The sequence below is a fragment of the Solanum verrucosum genome, unplaced genomic scaffold (assembly GCF_900185275.1).
Source record: "Solanum verrucosum unplaced genomic scaffold, falcon-dt-bn FXZP01000238.1, whole genome shotgun sequence".
Classification (NCBI taxonomy): domain Eukaryota; kingdom Viridiplantae; phylum Streptophyta; class Magnoliopsida; order Solanales; family Solanaceae; genus Solanum; species Solanum verrucosum.
The window spans coordinates 187,651-213,555 of record NW_026020630.1 but is presented as its reverse complement, the minus strand read 5'-3'; the positions used below and the strand labels follow the sequence as shown (position 1 = coordinate 213,555).

General features: G+C 36.5%; 1 protein-coding gene across 1 annotated transcript in view; it reads left to right on the top strand.

Moving 5' to 3' along the window:
- LOC125811845 (nuclear pore complex protein NUP205) overlaps positions 1-25,905 on the top strand; it is a 30,743-nt gene that overhangs the window by 4,433 nt on the left and 405 nt on the right. The window contains exons 4-44 of the mRNA XM_049491395.1: positions 586-690; positions 775-885; positions 1,305-1,464; positions 2,520-2,605; positions 3,177-3,299; positions 3,375-3,605; positions 5,960-6,049; positions 6,934-7,095; positions 7,481-7,597; positions 7,699-7,905; positions 10,188-10,289; positions 10,402-10,533; positions 10,918-11,048; positions 11,147-11,266; positions 11,412-11,535; positions 12,163-12,360; positions 12,887-13,005; positions 13,449-13,599; positions 14,833-14,945; positions 15,033-15,114; positions 15,287-15,373; positions 15,488-15,565; positions 15,690-15,893; positions 18,264-18,356; positions 18,441-18,554; positions 18,696-18,866; positions 18,972-19,027; positions 19,108-19,180; positions 19,280-19,470; positions 19,563-19,689; positions 19,823-19,900; positions 21,509-21,670; positions 22,719-22,889; positions 22,963-23,100; positions 23,479-23,622; positions 23,791-23,913; positions 24,033-24,128; positions 24,281-24,418; positions 24,498-24,598; positions 25,236-25,355; positions 25,434-25,533. Of these exons, the coding sequence (XP_049347352.1) occupies positions 586-690; positions 775-885; positions 1,305-1,464; positions 2,520-2,605; positions 3,177-3,299; positions 3,375-3,605; positions 5,960-6,049; positions 6,934-7,095; positions 7,481-7,597; positions 7,699-7,905; positions 10,188-10,289; positions 10,402-10,533; positions 10,918-11,048; positions 11,147-11,266; positions 11,412-11,535; positions 12,163-12,360; positions 12,887-13,005; positions 13,449-13,599; positions 14,833-14,945; positions 15,033-15,114; positions 15,287-15,373; positions 15,488-15,565; positions 15,690-15,893; positions 18,264-18,356; positions 18,441-18,554; positions 18,696-18,866; positions 18,972-19,027; positions 19,108-19,180; positions 19,280-19,470; positions 19,563-19,689; positions 19,823-19,900; positions 21,509-21,670; positions 22,719-22,889; positions 22,963-23,100; positions 23,479-23,622; positions 23,791-23,913; positions 24,033-24,128; positions 24,281-24,418; positions 24,498-24,598; positions 25,236-25,355; positions 25,434-25,533 (5,229 nt within the window). The remainder of the gene's footprint in view (positions 1-585; positions 691-774; positions 886-1,304; positions 1,465-2,519; positions 2,606-3,176; positions 3,300-3,374; positions 3,606-5,959; positions 6,050-6,933; positions 7,096-7,480; positions 7,598-7,698; positions 7,906-10,187; positions 10,290-10,401; positions 10,534-10,917; positions 11,049-11,146; positions 11,267-11,411; positions 11,536-12,162; positions 12,361-12,886; positions 13,006-13,448; positions 13,600-14,832; positions 14,946-15,032; positions 15,115-15,286; positions 15,374-15,487; positions 15,566-15,689; positions 15,894-18,263; positions 18,357-18,440; positions 18,555-18,695; positions 18,867-18,971; positions 19,028-19,107; positions 19,181-19,279; positions 19,471-19,562; positions 19,690-19,822; positions 19,901-21,508; positions 21,671-22,718; positions 22,890-22,962; positions 23,101-23,478; positions 23,623-23,790; positions 23,914-24,032; positions 24,129-24,280; positions 24,419-24,497; positions 24,599-25,235; positions 25,356-25,433; positions 25,534-25,905) is intronic.

The following is a 25,905-nucleotide window of genomic DNA, read 5'->3' as shown; positions in this document are numbered from 1 at the left end:
GACCAAAACTCATTTCTATCCATTTAAATACTCTCCCGTTTCTCTCTCTCCAAACAATCCACATCAAAGCCAGGGGAGCAACATTCTAGGCCCTGCTTTTTCTTTTTCTTCTTACAGCTTTCCTGCAACAACAAGTCCTTTACAGATCTAGGCATCACCCATGACGTACCTTCTGCCCTTCCTTTATGTAGCTTCCACTCTTACACAACTGCCAAAAGAGTTGAGGTTCTGTATCTAATATCAACTGATATTCATAAAATTAAGGTGTTCTGTTCTGGTGCTGGTAGATTTACCTTCTTTGATGTATTGCTATCACAACCCCATCGGAGGGTTGCACTATCGAGACATTCTGCTCACTAAGCTGGTAGATTTCAAGCCATGATGTGACAACTCAATAATCTTAAGCTCTTCAAAGAATGAAGTTTCTTTCTCTCTAGACATCTCCGACTTAAATACATTTAGTTTCAGGAGTTGAATTTGGGTTTCAATCACCACCTATAAGTTCTTTTCAATACAAAAGTTGTCTTATAACAATTTGTTTTCATGACCAGTTTTCACTCTCTTTCTAATTATTGATGCATGCAGTGGGGATTATTGGGACGTGAGCCATTAGAGATATTCCGCCTCGCAGCTGGACTGTGGTATACAGAGAGAAGAGATCTTATAACAGCACTTTACACACTGTTGAGGGTATACTTCATTCTTAGTTTCTAGGGATAGAGAAATTTATCTCTTGTTAGCTGCCTGTTAGATATGACTAAAGTTATTTTGCAGGCTGTTGTCCTTGACCAAGGACTTGAACCTGATCTTGTGGCAGATATTCAGAGATTTTTGGACGATCTCATTAATGCTGGAGTTAGAAAGCGGTTAATCTCACTCATAAAGGTTGTTAGATTAACTTAATTGTCTTTCATGTCTATCCCTTTTTAGTTACATCTGTTCATTTTTGACCATCTTTATTGACAGAGCTTAGATAGACAGTTTTTTTGTTGGAAGAGTGTTTTGTGTGTGTAGGTTTTCTGCCAAGTCAACTGTTGTTCAAATTTTTCACTAGTATGTCCACAAGTACAAACAAAGTCATATTTTTTATGTGAAGTATCTTCCAGTGTCATCTAAATTAAATTTCAGGTTATTTCAAAACCCTAGGACGGTTGTCCTCCCGATGATACTGAGAATGTTCCTTCAGTGCACGTGATCATGTGAAACATGAGTTCATAAATTTGTTCGTTGTTCATTTGACAGAAGTGAGGTGAATGAATATATGCTGATGGTTTCTTGATATTATATGTTGAGTATACTTTTAGGAACTCAATCGAGAAGAGCCATCTGGTTTGGGTGGGCCTAACTGTGAACGCTATATTCTTGATTCAAGAGGAGCTTTGGTGGAAAGGAGAGCTGTTGTTTCCAGGGAAAGGCTCATTCTGGCTCATTGCCTTGTCCTTTCTGTTTTGGTTGTGCGTGCAAGTAAGTTATGAATGGTTATATTTTGATCTTATCCGTGTTCACTTCCAACTTTTTTTAGTCATAGAAGTTGTTTCTATTAGGACATACTTATAGTAGCATTATTCTTTTTATTTTTGATTGCGTGGGCTAGTAAGTTATGAGTGGCTTTAGTTCACTCCCGATAAGGATATGCTTATCTTTTCTTCGTTTTATTTGGGCTTGCATGGTTTCAGGGAAAGATGTCGCCAGAGATGATTTCCCAGTAAATCCTATAATGGACCACTGGGAGGGTTATTCATTCTAATATTTTCTTTTAGTTCTTGACAATGTTTGATACATATTGTTTGTGCATAACCAAGAGTTATTTTCATGTTTAAGAGGCCTGGTACAGCAAGCACTTAGCTAATCTGCTTTGTCACATCGTTTTAGAAGACTGCATGATCATAATATTAGACATCAGTTATATGTTTCTGAAGTTATGGGCTGTATGCTCATAAATATTAGTTAAATGTTTTTGAAGTTGTGTACGTTAGAGTTCCATCATTCCTTATCTGCTATATCTGTTTGTCTGGCCTTATTTTTCTGCATATGACTCCAACATTGAAGTCAAAACATCCTCAGTGTGCTCTTGCACTGTAGAAGAGACTGTACTCATTTGATTCTTATATTAATATTGTGGTTCTTCTCTTTCCATTTGTCTTAAGCCTTGGGGGCAGAGTTAATCAATACTTGTGCTGATGGGAGGTAGCAGGTGCTTAATGCAATAGTCGAGGTGCCTGCAATTTGGTCTGGCTACCACAATTATAAAGATGTTGTGGTTTCCCCCAATATGATTCTCTGCACGACTTTGTCCCCCTGAATGGGTGTACTTTTAATGAAGCTTCTAATGTGCTTTGTACAACACAAAATGAGCAATGTTCGTTAGCCAGTGTTTGAAGTTTCCAGTGTAGTCCGGAATAGCATATATGCCTGGACTGCTCCACATCTCGTTTATTCTCTTTAAAAGCAGTTTGGTATTTGTGTATTTATGTATCTCTTTTACCACTGAAAAAGTAATTATCCTTTTCTCTTTGTAGGCCCTAAAGATGTGAAGGACGTCTTTTCTGCTCTAAAGGATAGTGCAGCAGGGCTTAGTGGTAGCACCGACACTTTAAGCCATCAGGTTTTCACAGTTTTTGACCATGGCTCTTTCAAGCTTAATGATAAATTTATTGATCACGAATTCAGAAGTAGTGGCTTGGCTGGGAAGTTAAATCATCGAATGTTAGGCATTTAATAGATGGTTCTTTTGAAGCTGTATCCTTTCACATAAGAACCTTGTAACTTCTCCAAGTGCATCGTCATTTGTTGACTGTCTTGATATATATATCAAACTACGTGAATTTCATATTTTCATTATACGCCAGAGTTGGATTTTAAAGCTCAGCCTCTGTCTCCATATACCATCTCAACTCTTGTACCAGAATTGGATTTTAAAGCTCAGCCTCAGTCTCTATATACCACCTCAATTTTTTGTTCCTTTTAAGAGTTCCAGTCTTTTGATTTTCTAGAATTATCAGATCTAGATTTTCTTTACATTCTCCTTTTCTTTTTCAAATGCCGAATAGAGGACAGAGTGAAAGTATTTTCTATCTTGAACTGCATGGCATGTACCCTCTAGCTATCCCTTTTTCTTGTTCTTTAGTATTTTGCTCTATACTTCTATATCTGATCCTCCTTTGAAAAAACTGCAGATAACATATAGTCTTCTATTCTCCCTTGTGGTGGCTCTCATATCAGATGCATTGAGTGCAGTACCTGATAAAACATCAGTCTTGTCTCGTGATGCGTCCTTTAGGCAAGAATTTCAGGAATCTGTAAGCAGACAACCATCTTTAAATGTTTGGCAAGCAGTGGTTTGTCATTTTCAAAACCTTCTATTACTTTTTTAGGTAATGGTCGCTGGGAATGATCTTGTTGTTGAGGGCTATTTTGATTGCTTAAGGAGTGCGTGGGTTGTACATCTTATGTTAATACATGACGGGGTTGATACAAAAGATACATCAGCAAGTGCTTCATCAAATAATGATATAAGGAACATATATTCATGCTTGGAAGTTATATTCTCCAACAATGTCTTCTTGTCTTGGCTGAATAAGATCCTCCTAACTCCTGCATATCAGGTGAGAATTGACTTGTCTCTGATTAAGCAACTACTGATGGTTTATCTTAGCAATTCTCCTTGCCCCTCTTATTATTATTCTGGTCTAACATGACATGTGATCTCCCCTCCCACCCCCCCAAACACACACACACAATAATGAAACTCAATTTTCTTGTTGCAATTTTGGAGGATCCGACATTGGTGCGGCTTCATTTTTGGAGAGTCCGAGCATCATAGATTTGACCAAACTCTGAGATTCTGCGATATCCCAATTGCAAGTTCCTCTTAAACCACAAATTCCTGATGGACTTCTACCCCTTGCAAACAAGACTGACATCTCCTTTTGGCATGAAATTCTTACATGTTTGGGTATATGATTCTCAAGATGCTATTCCCACAGCCACTTATGTACCAAGAATTCACCCTACTCCCATTACTCAACCCCCCCCACCCACCCCACACACACACACAGAGGGAAGTGAAACACTTCTAGTCCTCCATCTCCCTTCCAAACAGTGTGCATATGGTGGTCAGTGTGGAGAGAGAGAGAGAAATGGGAGATGCTTTGAAGACAAATCAAAGCCCATCCATGTTGTGAAAGGGAACTGCCTATCCACACTTTTTTTTTGGTGCAAGGGAAACTGTATAGAGGAAATAGATCTTGTAGATCTCATAGGCTCTCTGTAATCTAGATTTTAGTTTTTCTTCCCCTTGTAACACTTGGAGGTAGCCAGCATTTCTTAATGCTGAGGAATATAACAGTACCATTTATAAAAAATCCCTTTAGATTTATAATCCCAAATCTACACCAACACTTTGATGTGGTATTAGTCTCCCAATTTACCATGTGAAACTTCGTCTACCCGCTTGAACCATGCCATAGAAAATCTCTCAATCTCTCAAGTTTCTTCAACTTCCTCGTAAATCTGACTGGAGCATGTACCAACAATGTGAAATATGTGGAAATACTCGATGATAGCGTATCTTGGTTAACACATTCTTTCCACTTTGGATAGGCACCTCTTTTGCCAACTACATGCCTCTTTTCTACCCTTTTTATCTCCAGATTCCAAGCTGCTTGGTCTTTATTAGATGTTTCTAGCGGTAAATCAAGATACGTTGTAGGAAAAGACCCAACCTTACAATTTAATACCTGTGTTAGGAGCTATATATTTTCTACCAAGCTGACTGGGATGATCACACATTTTCTAAGATTGATCTTTAGGTTTGGCACCACCTGGAATCATGTCATCACTTGTCTCAAGTAAGTCAATTGAGCATTGTCAGCATCACATAACACTAAAGTATCATCTGCAAACAAAAGGTATGGCACCCTCACAGTACATCGTCAAGCGACTGTTGGAGAAAACATCCTGAAGTAGCCTCCTGCTACACTCTATGCATCATCCTGCTCAATGCTTCCATCAGCCCGTGACTAGAATGAAAAACATAGGGGAAATCGAGTCGCCCAGACTCACACACCGAAAAATCTACACGGATTACCATTCATGAGTACTTGGCCGTTGAGATGCAAAACTTGATCCATTTCCTCCATCTTGCACCAAAACCCGTCTTCAATATAATGAAGTTAAGAAACTCACTGTCACAATGATCATAAGGCTCTTCAAGATCTAGTTTGCACTAAATCCGTGGTTCTCCTTACTTTCTTCTCGAATCAAACCACTTCATTGGCAGCTAGTGGCTAGTGCTGTATCTAGAATATGTTTGCCTTCCACAAAAACATTTTGCAAAGTAGATACTATCTCATACAAGACCTTCTTTAATCTATTAGAAAGTACCTTAAATGTAATGTTATGTGGCCCATATGGAGAGATAACCAGGATAGCTTTTCAAGGAGTAGAAAGTGCTTTGTACACTTGAGGAGTAACCTCTTATCACCTATTTCTTTTTGGTGCACCTACGAGGTGCCTAATAAGCATAGAATATTGGATGTTAGTTGTAGAAAATCATATATTTTTGTTAAGTTTTCACTTTTAGAATCCTACTAGCCTACACACTTTTTTTGCCCTACATTAATAAAATTATTACTTAATAAAAAAAATAGGCAAAAGATCCCATCACTTAAACATCCTGTTTTCTGCATAATGTATTGATTATTGGTTGCTGGCCTACTACCCCTCTTTTAGGTAATTTTGCTGTTATTTCTTTTTTGTACATTGTCTCGTGATGATTCACCTTCCTTATGATATTTTACTCTTGTAGTTGTTGTGGATAATTGGCATATTTCTTGAGTTGTGTAACAGATGCATGGTCCTGGTAGCATATTATGCTTGTTGGTTTGACCCTATTTTCGTTGTCTAGTCCTTCCATTTTGTAATTATCTCAGGTTTCTTTTCTATCTCTCATGGGCAGAATGATGATGAGGATATGATCTACATGTACAATGCCTATTTGCACAAGATGATAACGTGCCTTTTGTCTCATCCATTGGCCAAGGACAAGGTTTGTTTAGTTTTTTTTGTTCAATATTCTAGTTTCTTTTGAGGGAAATGATTGAAATTGCCTCTAAAAAAGAAGTTATGCTTGTTATTTCCACCCAATTGTGTAGTTCTTTTCTTTCTAAGGCACATGCAATTAGTGGAGTCTGAGTCCTGCTTTGCTTGCTGTCCAGCCCCACCCTGCTGGGATTTGGTACACTGCCATATGAGTTCATGTCCTATAAAGCGAATGCGTAAATTTAGACATTCACTAAATTGTATTTATGTGGTGTGTAGAAGCCCATGTATAGTTGGATTCTCTTTATTGCTGAATAATGAGTGTATGTTCCCCAAGTATCCCTATGATAAAATGCCATCCTTGCTTCCTCTATCACGTGTGCTATTAGGTATTGAGAGAGATAAGAGAGCTATTGATGAAGTAGAGAAAGATTTTGTGCACTTTAGGAGTAGCCTCTTTGTGGGACTACACTGGGTATGTTATTGTTGAGGAGTAGCCTCTTATCCCTTGTATCCTTTTGGTGCATTGCATGGTTGTGCTTTTTGTTGTTCTATTCAATATGTACTCGCTTGAATTTTTCGAAGGAATTTCTTTAATTGGATTTTTTTTTTTTTGAATGAGCTATGGAATTGAGATTATTGTTCATTGTTTGCATAAATTTTTTAGATGGTGAACATACGATCGTGAATATAGGCTGTGTCTTGTTGGTTTGTTGGAAAGAAACTTTAAATTCTAGTAAGGTTTTTTCGTATCAAGTGATCTTCTTTTGAGATTATTTTTTGGTGAGGGTTTAGGCTTGTCTGTGAAACTTCTGTAAATACCAAGTGGGAACATAAAGATTGGTGCCTTCTTCATTTCCATTTAATTACTCACTTACTTTTTTATTACAGGTTAAAGAAGCAAAAGAGAAGGCTATGACAACACTTAGTCCGTACCGCTTGTCTACTTCACATGATTATACTGTGGAGGGAATTGGGCATTTTCAAAAGGCCACTGAACCTGCACCACAAACTTTTGTCTCTCTCTTGGAGTTTGTGAGTGAAATTTACCAGGTTAGTGCCTTTTCCTGCTGATTTTGGAGTTCCTAGGGCATTATTACTACGAATAGGTATGAACGGTGATACCAAATAGATTTTGTATTTCAACACAAAAGCTCTTGAATATGGAAAACAACTCAAAACAATCTTTCCATTAAGAAAATACTAGTTCATCTTGAATAATCATCAATAAAACTGACAGAAATAACGAAATCATAACGTTGAAGTAACTCTATGAGGACCCCAAATATCAGAATGAACTAAGGAGAAAAAGAGTCTTCACTATATATAGTTAGTTAACTTCACTAAGAGTGTGCTAAGTATGTATACAGCTAAGTTGTCTTTTCCCAGTTTTATTTATCATTTTACTTTGACTTACTTGTTTGTGATCTTTTATCAGAAAGAACCTGAGCTGCTGTCTGGTAATGATGTTTTGTGGACTTTTGTCAACTTCGCCGGAGAGGATCACACTAACTTTCAGACACTTGTAGCATTTTTGAGAATGCTGAGTACCTTGGTATGTAAGTCTGGCTGTATCGCCAACTTGGTAATGTTTCATCTCTTCTAATGATAAGCAAGCGGTAACTAAGTTTTGTGATTGTCATGCATTGAATCCAGGCATCTAGTGCTGAAGGTGCTTCCAAAGTTTTTGAGTTACTTCAGGGAAAGACATTCCGTTCTATCGGATGGAGCACTTTATTTGATTGTATATCAATTTATGAGGAGAAGTTCAAACAAGCCCTGCAAAGTCCTGGGGCAGTTCTGCCAGAGATACAGGAAGGAGATGCCAAAGCACTCGTTGCTTACTTGAATGTTCTGCAAAGGGTGAGTGGTATAAGTGTCCTGCCTCATTTCTATCTATGATCTTTACATTTACTTTATAGACTAGAATGCTATTTTGTTAAGACGTTATCTCATCTATTTTTTATTTTGTGGAGCTTTGTATGGGAACATATCTTCATAGTTATTGTTAAAGTGTGTGACCATCTCATCTAAAAGCTTAAGCTTTTAGAGAGAGCACACTTTTATTAGTTAATTATATCCTCAATATGCCCCCTCACGCGGGGGCCCTTTTTTTCACGGGTCAATCACGTGGAATTTCTTGTTTAATTTGGGTGGCGGTCAGATTCGATCCTAGGACCTGTGCCTGCTCCAATACCAGGTTGAAGAGTGTGACCATCTCATCTAAAAGCTTAAGTTTTTAGAGAGAGCACACTTTTATTAGTTAATTATATTCTCAACAGCTATATATTCATAATTACCTAGGTTTAGTTGACACTCTCCCTGTGTTTTGGATAAACTGCAATGCTGGTGGGTTATCATAGAGAATTGGATAACATAATAGGCTTCATATTTCTCCCAGTTTGTGTTGTATTGTCTTGTTCATGAAAGATTATATGAGGACCTTTGTGTCTGGTTAGGAATTTCTAGGATGCCAAAGCTTTTTTAATCTGATTTTCAATGACAATGTTCTCTGACTTGTGGTTTCTCTTCATTGCTTCACCATCCGCCCCACCTCTCCCCCCCAACCAAAGGAAAAAAGGCCTCTCTGCTGTTCCCTGTTTGCACATGGATTGAAATCCGTTTGTCACATCTTAGTAAACTTGAGTTTCCAGGGTCAACATTTTCTTTTTCCTGTTACTTAAAGAAGTAAAGATATTCCATTAGTTTTCAGCTCCAAGAAAGTAATTATGAAAGTGCACATGAGCATTACAGGAAAAGATATTACATTAGCTTTCAGTACCAAGAAGGTGCTTATCTGAAAAATACATATTTTCTTTTCAGTTGTAGTCCAAACTGACAATGCCTAATCTATATCATTTATAATCACATGTTTACACCAATTAAACAAAATCCAGAAAGTACTTAAGCTGATTTACTGGTCTCATTCACCAATAAAACACCTGTTGTTCTCTTCCTGTAACACCCATAGCATACAAAAGGGTGGCAGCATAGCATATATTCGTTTTGCTTTTCTGCGCCATTACCCCTTTCTGTCTGTGAAATGTTTGAGTTAAAATCTTAGGTTTAAGCACTTAAAAGATCACAAGTATAGGAAATAATTCCGCATCTTTTGCATAACCAAGAAATCTTCTGTATTCAGCTTTGGAACCTGGTGATAATGGGTTCATCCTTCTACCTTTCTCCACTTAGATATAAGACATGGTTCGCCAACCAACATTCAAGAATAAGTTCATTAGTTCAATATCTCCCTTTCTACTGGACAACAAAGGCAATGATGATTTACACATCCAGTCTAACCTGACATAAGAATTATCTTTTGAAAAGCCAATCTTAAAAAAGTTACCAGTGTGATACTTTTTTTTTGCTTAAAACAATCCACCCAAAGCAAGCTAGCCATGGAATGCTCTTGTTTTTCCAAATGAAGCTTCATGGCCATATTTCACAGTTGGCAGAGTAATTTTGCTTTTTGATAAGATAATTAATTTTATCAATGATGGGATTATGCCAAGGCAGAGGACAAGGTTGTGTATTCAGATTTAACTTTAGTAAATTCCTTCACCATGTTTTGTCCATGATAGAGCATCTCTGCACTTATCAATTTCTTCTTTTCCTGCTTACCTAATAACTTAAATAGACACTCTGTTTCCATTCTTTCCAGAGGCTCACAAGAATGGTAATTCAGCTTTGCCTTCTCTACATTGACCCACATTTGCATCAGATTGTACAGCCAAACTCTCTCTCTCTCTCTCTCTATATATATATATATTGTGTGTGTGGGTGGGTGGGGGGGATTTATCTTTCAAGGGACTACTCTGAACAAGCATTCATCCAGACTTTTACCTTATAGACACTCCAGTGCCAAACTTTTTATGAGTTTGGTTATCTGGATTCTGGCCATTTTCTTTGTATGCAACATTATGTGTATATTTTGTACTTCTACTAAGCACTATAATAAACTATTGATAAATATGAATCATTTTGTATGGAAGTGCTTTTCTTGTCTCAAGTTATGAATAGAGATATCTTTCAATATCTGATTTTGAACCATTTTCAGGACATCATAGAGGAAATTCTGTCTACATATGCTTTTCTGCTCCAGTGAGCAGATATAACAGGCTTGATATATTTATTGTGTGCTGCAGGTTGTCGAAAATGCTAATCCCATAGAATGGAAGAATTGGTTCCCTGATATTGAACCATTGTTCAAACTCCTTGGTTATGAAAATGTCCCTCCTTATCTTAAGGTAAGTCCTCTGTTTTTCATGTGACTCTTCGTTTAGTTGCTATTTCAATTTCATGGTTAGATCCTGCCACTGAGTTCTGCAACTATTTTTTTTTTGCACCTGTGATTATTAGGGTGCATTGAGAAATGCCATAGCTACTTTTGTGCAAGTATCACCAGTTCTGAAAGATACAACTTGGAGGTATTTAGAGCAATATGATCTACCAGTAGTTGTTGGGAACACAACACAATCCTTGACAACACAGGTCGGTGGTGTCCGTGTTATTTACTCTACGTTGCAAGCTATTTGATTCTCTTCTATATATAATAAAGTGATAATTATTTAATATAATTGGGGAAGTCCTGCATACATATGGTTGAGCTGTTCGATTAAGAGCTCGATTTAGATGATCTCTGTTGGCGGGTGATGTTGGAATGGGTGGGTTGGGCGAAAATAAAGGAAAAGATAAAACCATCAAATTTCTGGACTGAAGTTTGCAATTTTGTTTTTTATAATACGGCGACAGTTTTTCATGGTCTAATGCATTGGGATTTGCCTTCCCAAGAAATTGTCTTATTCTCTCCCATCTTCCCTCTACTTCATCTATTTTTGTAGGGGAACTATCTCATCCAAAACTTTTTTCATGCAGGTTTATGACATGCGATTTGAGCTGAATGAAATAGAAGCTAGAAGGGAGCAATACCCTTCAACTATATCATTCATTAACTTGTTGAATACACTTATTGCCACGGAAAAGGATGTTAGTGATAGAGGGCATAGGTATTGGGCTTTTTGTGATTGCACATACCATATCATCGTTACTAGTTAATATTCTTTGACAATTGTATTGGTGCTCATTCTGAGCTACACCTTTGCAGATTCATTGGCATCTTTAAATTCATTTATGATCATGTCTTTGGACCATTCCCGCAGAGAGCTTATGCCGATCCTTGTGAGAAGTGGCAACTTGTCATAGCTTGCCTGAAACATTTCCAGATGCAAGTCTTATCTCAATATTCTCTATGATGCTCTCTAGATTTTTATCTTTTTCCCTCTTGGGCCTTGTTTGTGAGGGGTTTGATCATTGCTTGTATATTTATGAAAGAAGTTGCTAACTTTAATGTCCAATAATATTGTTTGCAGGATGTTGAGTATGTATAGTATCAGAGATGAGGATATTGATAGTGTTGTGGACCAATCTCAGCTGTCAGAAACAGGTCAATCTGCTCTGCTGCAGATGCAGCTGCCTGTAATAGAGTTGTTGAAAGTATTAATTCCTCAAACTATTCTGTTATTTAGTGTGTCTTCGTCCAGTTGATGCTATCTAATTTTGTTTTAACTTTTAAATCTTTCTTTTTAAACTTTTCATATCTTATACACTCTCCAATCCAATATATGTAGCACTGTTTGAATGGGCACTAAGTCTCATGAGGGTGAATCCATTGGGACTTGAGATTCATAACCTGCAAAAGTAGTGATTTGTCTCTAGTTTCTTTTTGGTGTACCTGAGGTCCCTATTTGTATAGAGGATTGGATCTCTTTTGTTGAGAACCATATTTTGATGTAGGTTTTCTTCTTTTGGTATTTGGCTTGTATACGAGGTTTCCATCAATTATTAATAAAATTATTTACCTTGTCACAAAAAGAAAGAAATAAGCCATAAATATTTGTGGGAAGAAATCGTCTCATCAAGGGTAAAACAGTAAGTGAAAAACTTAAATTGTTTCTAAAGTTAGAAAAGGTGTTCTTTTTGGGACAATTTAAAAAGGAAACTGTGCTACATAAAATGTGACGGTGGGAATAAGTATTTGCTAGTATTGCTATGCATTAAGTTACTATTGCCATACTTATTGTTGGCAACTCAGTTATGTAAAGTCTTTTTGCTGTTATGCAGGATTTTATGAGTGGTAAAACTGTGTTCCGGAATATCATGAGTATTCTTTCACCAGGAGTCAATTACCTAATTTCTGAAAGAACAAGTCAAATTTATGGGCAACTTCTGGAACAAGCTGTCCTCCTTTCTCTGGAAATTGTAAATCTCGTATTGGAGAAAGATTTAGCTGTGTCTGAGTATTGGCGTCCTTTGTATCAGGTAAGAATCTAAAACTTCATCTCGAGTTTCCTGCTTTTTCTTTTCAATAGCCTAAGCTCCACTGGAAGAAGCTGCTAACTTGAATGAATATAACCTCTTGCTAAATTTTTTGTAATCACTGTTTGCAGATTACACCCTATTACCACTTGTAAAGTGTCATAATGGTTATTTATTTTCCAATTAGTTAAAACGATCTTAGCTTAGATGCTTTGACTTTGCCTTGGTATATGTAGTGATTCAATAATTGCCAATAGAAACATTGTTAAATGTTTAATTTCTCGAGTAAGTTACAGGTGTTTCAGGGAAGAACAAAAGTGAAATATTCTTATAGATGGAGAGTAGTGACATTAAGCGAATCAAAGTTACTGCAATTAATATTCTTTAACTGATTCTGCTTTGTTCCATGTGAGCATGTTTACACACTACTCAAACTTAATATGATTTGGTTGTAGTTGTTTGACTGCATGTTGTTGCCTTTCCCTTTGATGTCAGCTCATTGTCTAACTTCTGCTTCTTGTCTATGCAGCCTTTAGATGTCATTCTCTCACAAGATCAGATCCAAGTTGTGGCTTTATTAGAGTATGTTAGATATGATTTGCAGCCCCGTATTCAACAATCATCTATCAAAATAATGAACATCCTCAGGTAATCCTTTCATCCTCTTTTTTTTTTTTTCATTTCTACTCCCTTTGCCGCAAATCTTTGTGATTCTCCAAGTCCTGATTGTTCAGACAACATGATTAAATGTGTTGATTGAAGCTCCACTCCTTTGTGTCTCACTATTTCTTTTACCTATTCAAATAAGGGCATTTACCTTTTACAATACTTCTTTTAACCTTTATGGTACCATTTTTGATCTTCTTGATGCCATCAATGAAGCTACTTATTTCATAAAAGAAGGGCATTTACCTTTTACAGTTTTCCACATCTTCTCTTCCTTCTAATTAGTTTTTTATGGATAGCACAAACTATTCTAGTGCAACCTAAATAAGAAATGTGGCATCATATTAAGTATTAAGAAAGGATTGCATTGTGTCATGTTATCGCACCAATTTCTAATATTGATGATGCTTTTACGTGGATGGCAGTTCTCGCATGGTCGGGCTTGTTCAGTTGCTCTTAAAATCCAATGCTGCAGGGTGCTTGGTTGAGGATTATGCTGCCTGCTTAGAGTTGCGATCTGAAGAATGTCAAATTATAGAGGATTGCCGTGAAGATTCAGGTGTTCTCATACTACAAGTAAGTACTTGTTTCTAAGACCATAAGAATTGGACGATAGGAGATTTACTCTCTAGCAATATGTCTTGATCCCATATTCTTTAGCCATGTTTCACTGGAAGGATAGGAATGGCAGAGAAGGATGTTTAATTGAAAACTTTGAACGAGGTGGAATCTGTCTTCTTTATTAGGTGGTATTGTACTGTGTAATTGTAAGTTGTAAAGTTAATCCACTTAGACACTGTGCTATTAGGGGAACATGAACCTTCTAGTTTAACTTAAAAAAAAAAGAACTTCCAATTACATTTTAAGAAGGTACTGCATTTCTATATGCAAATAATATAAGTTACTTGAGAAATCTATAAGTAAACACAATTGATAGCATCAATTGCCCAGAACTTGCTATAGTAATTGCATACGTTGCTAGAATAGAACTCCTAAACTCTTTATGAACAAGATATAATTAGAAATAGTAATACTGTGTGTGCCCTTGGAATGTCAAGATAAGTGCCTGCCTGCTATGATGTATTGTGAATTTCCCTAGTTAACTTTATAACTGGTTTCTGCTTTCAATTTCACATATTTATGCATTCATGTTTGTAACGTGTACATTTAATTTTCCTTACTAAATGTTACACCGTGTTTTCCTTATTCATGAGTTCCTTAAGTTCTGACCCCTGATTTATATATTAGGCTTCCCTATTTCTTGTTTATTAATTTGAAGTTCTCTCTCTCTTTTTTTTTTTTTGAAACGGGTAACTTAGTTCTCTCTCCTTTTTTCCGATAAGAATTTGAAGTTCTCTTTTTTCTCTTTAGGCAATCATAGTCTGTAGGTTCCTGAACTTGGGACATTAAGAAGAAATTAAGTTGTACCTTTTCCCAAAACTTCTGTTTCATCAAATGAGTTTGCCTAATCTCTTTGATTGGAAAAGGGATGTTCTTACTTAGGCGTCGGTGTAGCATGCTGCTATAGTCAAATACAGATGTATTTCTTCACTTACTTTTGTGCAATACGGCTTCGTATGTAGAAGCCATGTTTGATCTTTTGAGCACATAACATGACATGTAATGGTGCTAATTGTACATTCTTACCAGCATTAACTTGATGCTGACATTAATAAATTCATCCTTTTCTGATAATTTCTTTGGTGATGTTTTTTACTTATCAGAGAATGGATTTGGTCAAAGCTGGTGCTCTTTTCCTCTTAAATGTTGGTTACAATCATTGACTGATCTCTGGTTCTACAATTGCAGCTGCTTATTGATAATATTAGCCGGCCTGCCCCTAATATCACACATCTATTACTCAAATTTGATGTCGATGGTGCTGTTGAGAGGACCGTGCTTCAGCCAAAATTTCACTATAGGTTTTATTTCAATTGATATATGTTATTTTAACTTCTGTGCTCCTTTGTTTTACTCAGGGAATTGAAATTTGTTCTTTCTAACTGCAGTTGCTTGAAGATCATTCTTGATGTGTTGGAAAAACTTCTGAAACCTGACATCAATGCTTTGCTCCATGAATTTGCATTTCAGGTTTGAGTGGTTTGATCATTGTATTGGGGTGTATATTCTTGTTTATTTGCCTTTTCATGTGAAAAGAGATTGTCTATTGACTTTAAGCTGCTGAGGCTGTCAGTCTATGTTCTTGGAAACTGCTATAAATCTTTGTACTTTTGGCGAGCTTATAATTGATTACTATATGCAGCTTCTTTATGAGTTATGTACCGATCCCCTGACTTGTAATCCTATGATGGATTTGTTGAGCACCAAAAAGTATTGGTTCTTTGTACAGGTGCGACTGTGTAGATTGAAATTATTTCTGTATATTACTTGCACATTTTTAAAAAAAAAATTCTCCCTCTTGATCAATATTTGTCTCAATTATTATTTAAATTTATCTTTACAGCATCTGGATTTAATTGGCATTGCTCCACTTCCCAAAAGAAATAGTAGTCAGGCACTTCGTATCAGTTCCCTTCATCAGGTCTGTTTTTGAGCTAGTGGTTCGTTTGTTCCTCTAATTATCTAGGTGAATTTGCTTCAAATATTTCTCCAATTTTGCTTACTTGATCTCATTAATTGGTTTCACATGTCCCTTATTTCTTCAGAGAGCATGGCTGTTGAAGCTGCTAACAATAGAATTGCATGCGGCTGATATGTCTAGTTCCACTCATCGAGAAGCTTGTCAAAGTATTCTATCTCAACTATTTGGAGAGGGAAATTTCGAACATGATGTTGATCTCGGAGTATCTTCTCCCTATAGTCAAATCAGTCCTGGAGTGAACGGAGCCAGAATGATTTGTAAATCTAAGGTAAAGTTATTACCGCTCACTGTTTCTTGAGTATTCAGGAATATGATTACATCCTCTAGTTTTTGCACTGATTCTCATTGTTATTAATGACACATTCCAAACATTTTATTTCATGCTTTTGTTTCCTGTATTTGCCGTGCCCTCTTGTCCCTCTCTCTGGCCATCTTTTACTATCACTTCTCAACATTTTATTTAACAAGTCAACAAGTTATTTGCCTTTTGTTTATATGAAGTCAAGCATTTGCTCAAACTCATTGAAACTCTCTAGTCTGAACTCTTATGTTTTCTTCTATTTTCATATTTATCTTGCTCTTAACATTTCTTTCACTTAAGCGGTGACATTACCCAGATTGTTCCTGCCATAATCCGTAATCTACGTTCAATGTGTTCTTAACTTCTACCCCACCTCCATTATGATTTTTTTTAAATAAAGTTAACATTTTATAAACAGAGAGATACACCAATAGTGTATTTCAGTAGTAATTACATCAGGAGTATAGAATAATGACCAAAAGAAACCATTACCTACAATCCTCCTAAATTCTCCAAAGAAGAAGTAATGTCCACCTCTTTGGGGAGGACGTGATTACACCAAAAATAAAAGAGTACTAGACAGTTCAACTTCCAACATTGGAAAGGGTTGCTCTTGTTTTCAAAGCATCTCAGGTTCCTTTCCTTACAAAATATCCGCCAGATGCATGCAGGGATCTTCCATCTCTCCTTATGACATGATTTGTTGCCTTCTTTGTTCCAACTTGCTAGAACTTCTGATGTGTCTCTTGGCATAACCCAACTAATACCTCTAAAATTAAAAGAACATCTGCCACAGTTTCTGTCACCCTGCAGTGTATGAAGAGATGGTTTGTTGTCTCTATTTCAATTTCACAAAACAAGCATCTGGATCATAACTGTCTACCCCACCTCCATTATGTATATCTTGATCATTTTCCGCTTCTTCGTCTGCACAGTTATGAGATATCTCCCAAACCACTTAGAGCAACCTTCCCTAAAGTTTCTCCCTTTTGTTGTTGATTCCCTCTTTTAGTCTGTAGAAGGTGTCATGTATAAGTTTCTCCCAAACCTGTGCATCTAATAAGAACTTTTGCTTCTATCGAAATATTTCTAATGCTTCTGCGGCTGCTATTTCAAACCTCTTGGTGGTTGTTTGCTTTGCAGACAATTTTTTTTTTTTTTGACAAGGTTGAAGTTGTATTGATCAGCAACATGCTGGAGATTCTGTTCTATTCCTTCTTCTTTACCCCAAAAATAAAAGGTTGTCATACACAACCATTTGACCTTCTCTAAAGGATTAGCCTTGTTTTCAAAGCACATACTGTTTCTCTCCTTCCAACATATACATGATGGTATATACTCCACCATTTTTCCTGAGTCCCCCCCCCCGGGCGCTGATCCAACAACTGTGTAAGTCTGCTGTGTGTTCGGGTATGGTCCACTCTGTTTGTGTTAGACCCAAAAATAAGTTCCATAATAATGTTGTCACTCTGCAGTGGAGGAACAAATGATTATTAGTTTCCTCAGTTTCATTACAGAGAGAGCACCAAGAGAACGGACATAATTATTTTGGGATTATAATACATGATTAATAATTGTTGGATTGTGTACTTATGATTTGTTTCGTTCAATGGAATAATATGGATATATATGTATAATCCATGTTAGTTTGATTTTGAACTGGATAAACTTAGATATATTTGTTTTCTAATGTTAACCTTGACCATCATAATATATCATTTGAGAAGGGCTTGCAGAAGGGTGATTTGTCATGTGATTTGTTTTATCCACGTCTGGCTAATCCATGATTGTTATTCTACATTGGGTGTTGTATGAAAGCTTAAGCTGTTCAGAAACGAACACTTCTATTTACATAATTATGTCTTTAACATGTTCCCTCCTATGGGGCATGATTCTCTTTCATGAGCCAATTACATGAATTTTTTTTGGGTTTTAATAGTGGGTGGCAATGACCTTGACCCAGAATCTCTGCATTTTCTGGTACCATGTTGAAATGTCTTGCAACCGCATCTGAAACATCAAACAGTTAGAAAGAGCACACTTCTATTTATTTATGTCTTCAATATTGAAAGTGAATATTCAACCAAACAAAAGTATAAAACGTATCAAACTTAATACTGGTATTATTTTGTAATCCTGGTAACCAAATGAGCCCTTATTGTGGTAATCCTTTCTTGTCACTTGTGTTTTCTTCATAACTTTTTCAATTTATTTTAAATATTTTTTTGGATTAGATCCTTTTTTTTTTTTTTTTTTTTTTTAGGATAAGTAAGATAAGTATCTTCTATTTTCATTATTAAAGAAAGTAAGAACAACTTCCATTGCATTTATGTATAGGTATTGGAGTTGCTTGAAGTTGTCCAGTTCAAATCTCCTGATACTGTGTTGAAATCTTCACAAGCAGTTTCAAGCGCGAAGTATGGGTTTCTGGTAGGAACCTTGTTAGGTTTGGAGCAGTTTTTCCTTGCTATTATTTTTGAGGGAGTAGTCTTTTCATTCTCTGGCATTCTGCAGGCTGAAGATATACTTATCAATCCTGCTACTTCTGAAAAAGGTGGTGTTTATTACTACTCAGAACGTGGAGACCGTTTAATTGATCTAGCTGCATTTCGTGACAAATTATGGCAGGTACAGTATTTCTTTGCAATCCAGTTTTTCCTTTCTTTTGTCCCTTGTTTTATTTATAAGATCCCTTTAGCCACGTGAGATTGTTTTTATCCATTGGAGGTGCTGCATAACCTTTCTTTTAAAATTTTATCCTTCTTTCAGAAATACAACTTGTTTAATCCCCAGCATAGCTCCTTCAATACTGAAGTTGAGCTAAATGAAGTCCGAGATACAATCCAACAGCTGTTACGATGGGGTTGGAAATACAACAAAAATCTTGAAGAACAAGCAGCTCAGCTTCATATGTTAACTGGCTGGTCTCAAATTGTTGAGGTCACATTTCTTTTCCTTCGTCACTTGGTTCTCAATTCGTCGGTATGCTTTGCTGTAAGTGAGTGTGTTGGGCTAACATATTCTGTTATGCAATTTTTCTTCTAGGTTTCTGCCTCCAGCAAAATATCCTCTCTTCCCAACCGTTCTGAAATATTATTTCAGTGAGTGACCATTTTCGTTTTTTTTCTTTCTGTTTTGTTGCTAATCTGTGATCCCGTCTCACTTTTTCTTCTATGCCTAGGTTGCTTGATGCCTCTCTTGGTGCTTCTGGTTCTCCTGACTGCTCATTGAAGATGGCACTGATACTGACACAGGTTGTCCATTTCTCATCTTCTTAGTTTGTTGAAGTGGTGACATCATGTATTGCAGTTACCTCGGTTATTATTCTTATTTTGCTTAAGATATTTGTGTAGGTTGGTGTCACATGCATGGCCAAACTACGTGATGAAAGATTCTTATGCCCTAGTGGTTTAAACTCTGATACTGTCACTTGTCTTGACATCATGATGACAAAACAATTATCTAATGGAGCATGCCATTCTATTCTATTCAAGCTTATACTGGCGATTCTTAGAAACGAATCATCAGAAGCATTGAGGAGGCGGTATGATGCTTCATATTTGATTAATCTATTCCTTTAGCTTTGCTGCAGTGAAAAGGAAGTCTCTGACTTTGTTGTTTGTTTCTTGACTACAGCCAATATGCCTTGCTCCTTAGCTATATCCAGTACTGTCAACATATGCTTGATCCTGATCTTCCAACCACAGTAATGCAATTATTGACAATGGATGAACAGGAAAATGATGATCTGGATCTTGAAAAGGTTTTAAAATCTTCGTGGGGAAACTTCCCATTGGACCTCCCTATTGTTGTATTCTTACTGGATCAATTTAACACAATGATGTAGAGAGTTGTTATTTCATTCTCTCATTCTGTTCTATCTTAAACTTGAACAGATTGTCAAAGATCAGACTGAAATGGCACATGCAAATTTTTCAATAATAAGGAAGGAGGCTCAATCACTTCTAGATCTGGTGGGTAGCACATTTGAGATTGAATTCTTAATTTTGTTTGTTGTTTCTTCTGATGCTGATCTATATCGGGGATTGGGACCGGTAATGTGAACAAGCTCATATAGCCGGATTTAACTTCTCTCACTCATCTGCACAAGTTATTTTATTTAACGTATACCATTATTACTCTATTTCTCTACTTCCTGTGTTTATTGTTGAAGTGTGTGGCTATCTCATCTAAAAGCTAAAACTGTTAGAGAGAGCACACTTTTTATTATTTAATTATATTCTCAACACGTCTTTTTACGTGTGGGCCTGATTCTTTTTCATGGGCCAAGCATGTGAAATTTGTTTTTGATATGGGTGGCGGTGAGATTCGATCTTAGGACCTCTATTTGCTCTGAAAAGCGACAAAAAGCGCGAAGCGAGGCGAGGCGCAAGCACTACGCTTTTATGCTTTGAAGCGGGCGCTGCTAAAAAAGTGAGCGCTTCTGTAGGCGAAGCGAGAAGTGCGCTTAAAGCAAAGGCGACAAAAAGCGCGCTTAAGTGCTGTTAGGTTTTTATTTTGAACTTCTGTTAATACACTTGTCTGCTGCAACTCAAACACTTCCCTCTTCTTCTTCTGTGACTCAAACACATCTCAACATTTGTTGCTGCAACTCAAACGATAAGTTCTTCCTCTCTTTTCTTCGTCTTCTCTGGACTCTCTTTTAGGCTTTCAACGACTACTTCTAGGGTTTTCTTTCCGCTGTTATGCCCTGTTTTTTTACTTATTTTGGTTTTGCTGTTTGCATTTGCTTAATATGTTATGATTTCACGGATTATTCATTATCTTTTATTTACTTTTTAATTTAAGAATTGAAAGATATGCTTAATATGTTATTTCTATTGAGTTCTTGGTTATTTAAGTATGCATATTTAATATTTTTTATTTTTGTACTGAATAACGCTTTAGTAGAAAAGAGCGTGCGCTTCGCTTCACGCTTCGGTGAAGCAAGCGCTCGTCACTTTTTTCTGCTTTCTCGCTCTCCAAAACACTGTCTGATACCAAGTTGCAGTGTCTACCATCTCATCTAAAAACTCAAGTTATTAGAGAGTACACACTTTTATTAGTTAATTGTATTCTCAACACACCTCCTAATGTTAAATTAGGTTTTGGGCCTAACTCACACCCCAAAAGTTAAGCTCAAATGGAGAAGGATTGTCCAAGCCTTATAAGGGGTCTACCCATATCATTAACCACCAATGTGAGACTTTTGTCATTCTTTAACATCCCACCTCACACCCGGTGCTTAGCATCTAGTGCGTGGGAAATTTAAATTTCGGGGGTCCAACATTGGGTGAGATGGTCTTGCCTCCTACCAGGTTGAAGTGTGTGACTATCTCATCTAAAAAGTTAAGATGTTAAAGAGAGCATTCTTTTGTTAATTAATTATATTCTCAACAATTATCAAATTCATCTACTTTGTACTCGATCAAACTTTAAAAATTGATTTCCTGTTCCTTTTCCTCTGTGTCTAACACATTATGGCTCCATATTTTCCTTTTGCATTTTGAAGTGTATATGTATCACAATTGAGTTCTTCCTGCGCTAGCTTACCATGCTTTTTTGTTTTATTCTAAAAACAGATCATAAAAGATGCAACCCATGGCAGTGAATCTGGAAAGACTATCTCGCTCTATGTTTTGGATGCTTTAATTTGCATTGATCATGAAAAGTTTTTCTTGAGTCAACTGCAAAGCAGAGGCTTTTTAAGGTCTTGCCTTATGAACATCAATAACTTTTCTCAGGTACTTGATACATTACCCCCCATAATATCTCTGTTGATATCTGGCTTTCTTGCCTTTACTTCCTGTTGTAGCATCTGATCTCTTCTCCTCTAAATTTTTTTTAGGGTGTACAATCTCTTCAACTAAATTTCATGCTTCCATTATTTCTTCTAGTTTCACATTTATGCCTGCCAACATTTTTCTCTGTCAACTATTTATTAGCAACTTGTAATAATCAGTACTTATAGTAGGTTCACTCTGAGTATCCTTGCTATTTCATGTATATACTCTGTATTCGCTTCCATGGCTGTGGATCATATTTTAAACTGAAATGTAATTCACTGATATATAGTTCTACTCTTTTTAATCATTGTGTTTTTTTGATTTTGTTTTTTCATTCAAGCCCACATTTAAGTTGTGCGTTGTGCTTAAAGCTCTAATAGACCTAGAGCGCTTTTTAGAGCTTTTCACCTTTGACAAGGCTGAAGCATATGAGTATTTGGTATTACCTTCAGTAGATATGTCAACCACACAAATAAAAAGGTTGTGTTTCTTTTGATGTTGATAATGCTTTACCTTTATTTTGGATCTTTATTAAAAGAACTTTGCATTTTTTTGGTTGTGTAAGTGAGTCTTTGTTTGCGAAGTGCGCTAATGGGTAAAAAGATGTAAACAAAGGAAAATCAATGATAATGTCAGAGTTCATGCGGCCTCATTAGGGGGTGTATTTCTCCTTTGGAATGTGTATTAACTTTCCAATCTGATGGAAACCCTCTCCATGCATTCATTTGCATGCAATATGTTGTGTAGTTTCTTTTTTTAATATACTTTTCATGTGTTTAAAAAGTTCGATTGGCATCTCCCATCAGGATGGTGGCCAATCATGATTATGTTAGAGCTCATGTGGCCTCATTAGGGGGTGTATTTCTCCTTTGAAATGCGTATTAACTTTCCAATCTGATGGAAACCCTCTCCATGCATTAATTTGCATGCAATACGTTGTTTAGTTTTTATTTTTTTAAATCTACTTCTCGTGGGTTTTAATAGTTCGATTGGCATCTCCCATCAGGATGGTGGGCTCTCTTTAGAGTCAATGCAGCGTGTCTGCACTCTTGAAGCGGAGCTTGCTCTTCTTCTGAGAATTAGCCACAAGTATGGTAAATCTGGGGCCCAGGTGCTTTTTTCAATGGGTGCATATGAGCACATATCTGCCTGTAAGGCACTGAATATGCAATTGAAGGTATTTTTTCTTCTCTTCATGTGATTTAGTTTGCAATATTCCCTTTGATTAAATTGTTACAATCTTTTACCAGGGAAGCTACCGGCGCATGGATGGCAAATTTGGAAGAGAACTGTCAGTTGATGTTGATAAACAGCGAATGATAATAGCTCCAATCTTGAGATTGGTGTTTTCACTTACTTCATTGGTTGATGCATCTGAATTTTTTGAGGTGTGCTTCGTTTCTTCATTAAAATGCAGTATAATGTTGTAAAGACATGTAAAAGTATCAAAAACTTAGACTTTACAATGAAATATTTTTAATTTCAAAAAGAATGTTGTAAAGACATGTAAAAATATTTCATTTTAAAGTCAAAAGTTTTTTATAGCGTATGGTGCTTAAAATTCTTGTTCTCTGACAAATAATCTTTTGTAGAAAGAAACAATGAGTTATCCTTAATGGTTGTTTCAACTAATTATGTAGTTATAGAATATGAAATATCTGAATGCACTTCTGGCAATTTGGCACTTATGCAAGAGGTTTACCATATTTTAAAAGAGTACTCTTTCTCTCGCGATCTGTCATTTTAATTACGTGGGTGACTAGCAGGTTAAAAATAAAGTTGTGCGTGAAGTCATTGAATTTGTAAGAAGTCATCAATTACTTTTTGATCAAATCCTCCGAGAAGATCTTTCAGATGCAGATGACTTGACAATGGAACAAATAAATCTGGTTGTTGGCATACTTACAAAGGTACATATGCGTACAGTTTGTTTGGCATACTGTCTTGTAGGTGGATTTCAATTCCATTAATGGTTATATTACTGATGATATTTTAGCCATTTAAATTGCCACTTGCTAGTCTTGCCTCTATAACTAACACTTTTTCTCAACTAACTTTTTAACTGTATTTCTGTGTAGATTTGGCCATATGAAGAGACCGATGAATATGGTTTTGTTCAAGGGATTTTTGTGATGATGCGTTTTCTTTTCTCTCGTGAGCCAGACTCTTTTATTACAAACCAATCCATGCATTTTCAGGAGGTAATAAGAATTTTCAGGTTTAGCTTGATTGTGTATTATTGAGGCAAGATGTATATAGTGGTGAAGCTTGTATAGTCATAGACCTTCTCAGTTTTGTTTCCTTTTGTATGTATTATCAGGAACAGCGGAAGGCAGAAATGAATGCATCTCGTCTTTGCTTTAGCCTGAGTTCTTATCTCTGTTTTCTTGTTACGAAGAAGTCTTTAAGATTGCCGGTACATCAAAATTGACTTGTTTAATTATTTTCCTGCTTATTAACTTTTAAATTAACGGTTAGGCATGGAATGCTTATGTCCTTTTCTCTTGCTGGTGCCTTGATAAAATTTTTTGGCACGTGTCACAATTTTGTTCACTCTATTTGGATCAGGTCTCAGATGGTCGAATGGACTATCGCACTTCTGCTGGTCAGCAACAGCCAACCTTGAATTTACTTGGTTTTCTTCTCAACTCGCTGACTACAGCATTGGAAAGAGCTACTGAGGACAGATATTTACTGCTTAGCAAGGTGAAAGATATGTGTTTTGGCTACTGAATAAAGAATTAATATTTGATTATCTGAGCTCTAAATCTCTTCATTATCCCAGATTCAAGACATAAATGAACTATCAAGACAGGAAGTGGATGAAATCATCAATATGTGTGTTCCCAAGGGTTGTATTTCGTCGTCCGAGAACATTCAGAAAAGGTATATGTAGCTTCATGTAATACAATTCCAGGAGAGTTTTGCTCGTCTAGTTATGAGATGTCAGATTTAGATTATTAAAACTCAACATAGTAGCTGGAGGGTGGCGGGTCGTAGCCACATATAGTAAAGGTTGGGTGGTCAGTTGAACACCCTTCGTCGAAAATTTATAGTGTATGTAGTTAGTAACCTTCCTATTAGTACAACTCCATCTGTCCAAATCATGTTTTCTGGTCATCTCCTTTTTGATTGCTGATACAAACGACAGTTTATTTGCAACCATCCCAAGTGGCAGTGATGACCACACCTAAAGAATAACACTACTACAACTGTTTTACTCAAGTAATTACTTGTATCCAGACATAATGTCTCCCTGAAATTTCTTTAATATCCAAGGCACAAAAATAGATCCGGTTTGGTGGTCAAATCATAGGAAGTACACTCAATTTTTATTTCATTAATCTTTAATGCAATATGTGGATTTTGTTGACCATCACATAAATGATGTATAGTCATATGCTTAATCTTGCAATTGTTATGCTGACTGGATGATCTACATTGCTTAGAGGTTAGTGATTATCATGCTTTAAATCCCTTTAGTATGCTAATCTGACTAATTTTCTGATTGGTTATATTCCAGGAGATATGTCGCAATGTTGGAGATGTGCCAGATTGTTGGAGATAGGAATCAACTTATGACACTATTGCTTTTACTAGCGGAAAACGTGATGAATATTATCCTTGTTCATTTTCAGGACAGGTACGATATTTATGACACTTCTCTTTCGTTCATGGCTATGCAAATTCTGCTTGGTTTAACTTCTACTGGACATTGCAGTTCTTTTGAATGTGGCACCAAACCCTACTCAAAAGACGACTTGAATTTGCTATGTGGAAAGTTAATTTCAGCTTTGGAGAGGCTTGAATTACTAAGCGAGGTATGCTAACAGTAACTCTTATCTTATGAAATAGTCGTAAGTAAGTCTTTAAGATTACCAATCCTCTCTAAGGGTGTGTTTGATTGGTCAAAATGTTTTGGAAAACATTTTCTTTAGGAAAACAGGTATCTTAAAAATGAGGAAATGACTTCCCTAATAGTAATTGGGAACCAAACTCCATTGGCCCTTGGGATTACTTTTTTACAACATACCCAGTAGTCGCACAAGTGGGCTCTTGGGAGGGTGAGGAGTATGCAGATCCTGCCCCTACCTTTTTTTTTTTTGGGGGGGGGGGGGGGGGGTAGGGAGGCTGAGGCTGTTTGTAATGGGAATTTTCGATTATAAAAAAAAAAAAAACTTGTAATATTTCTC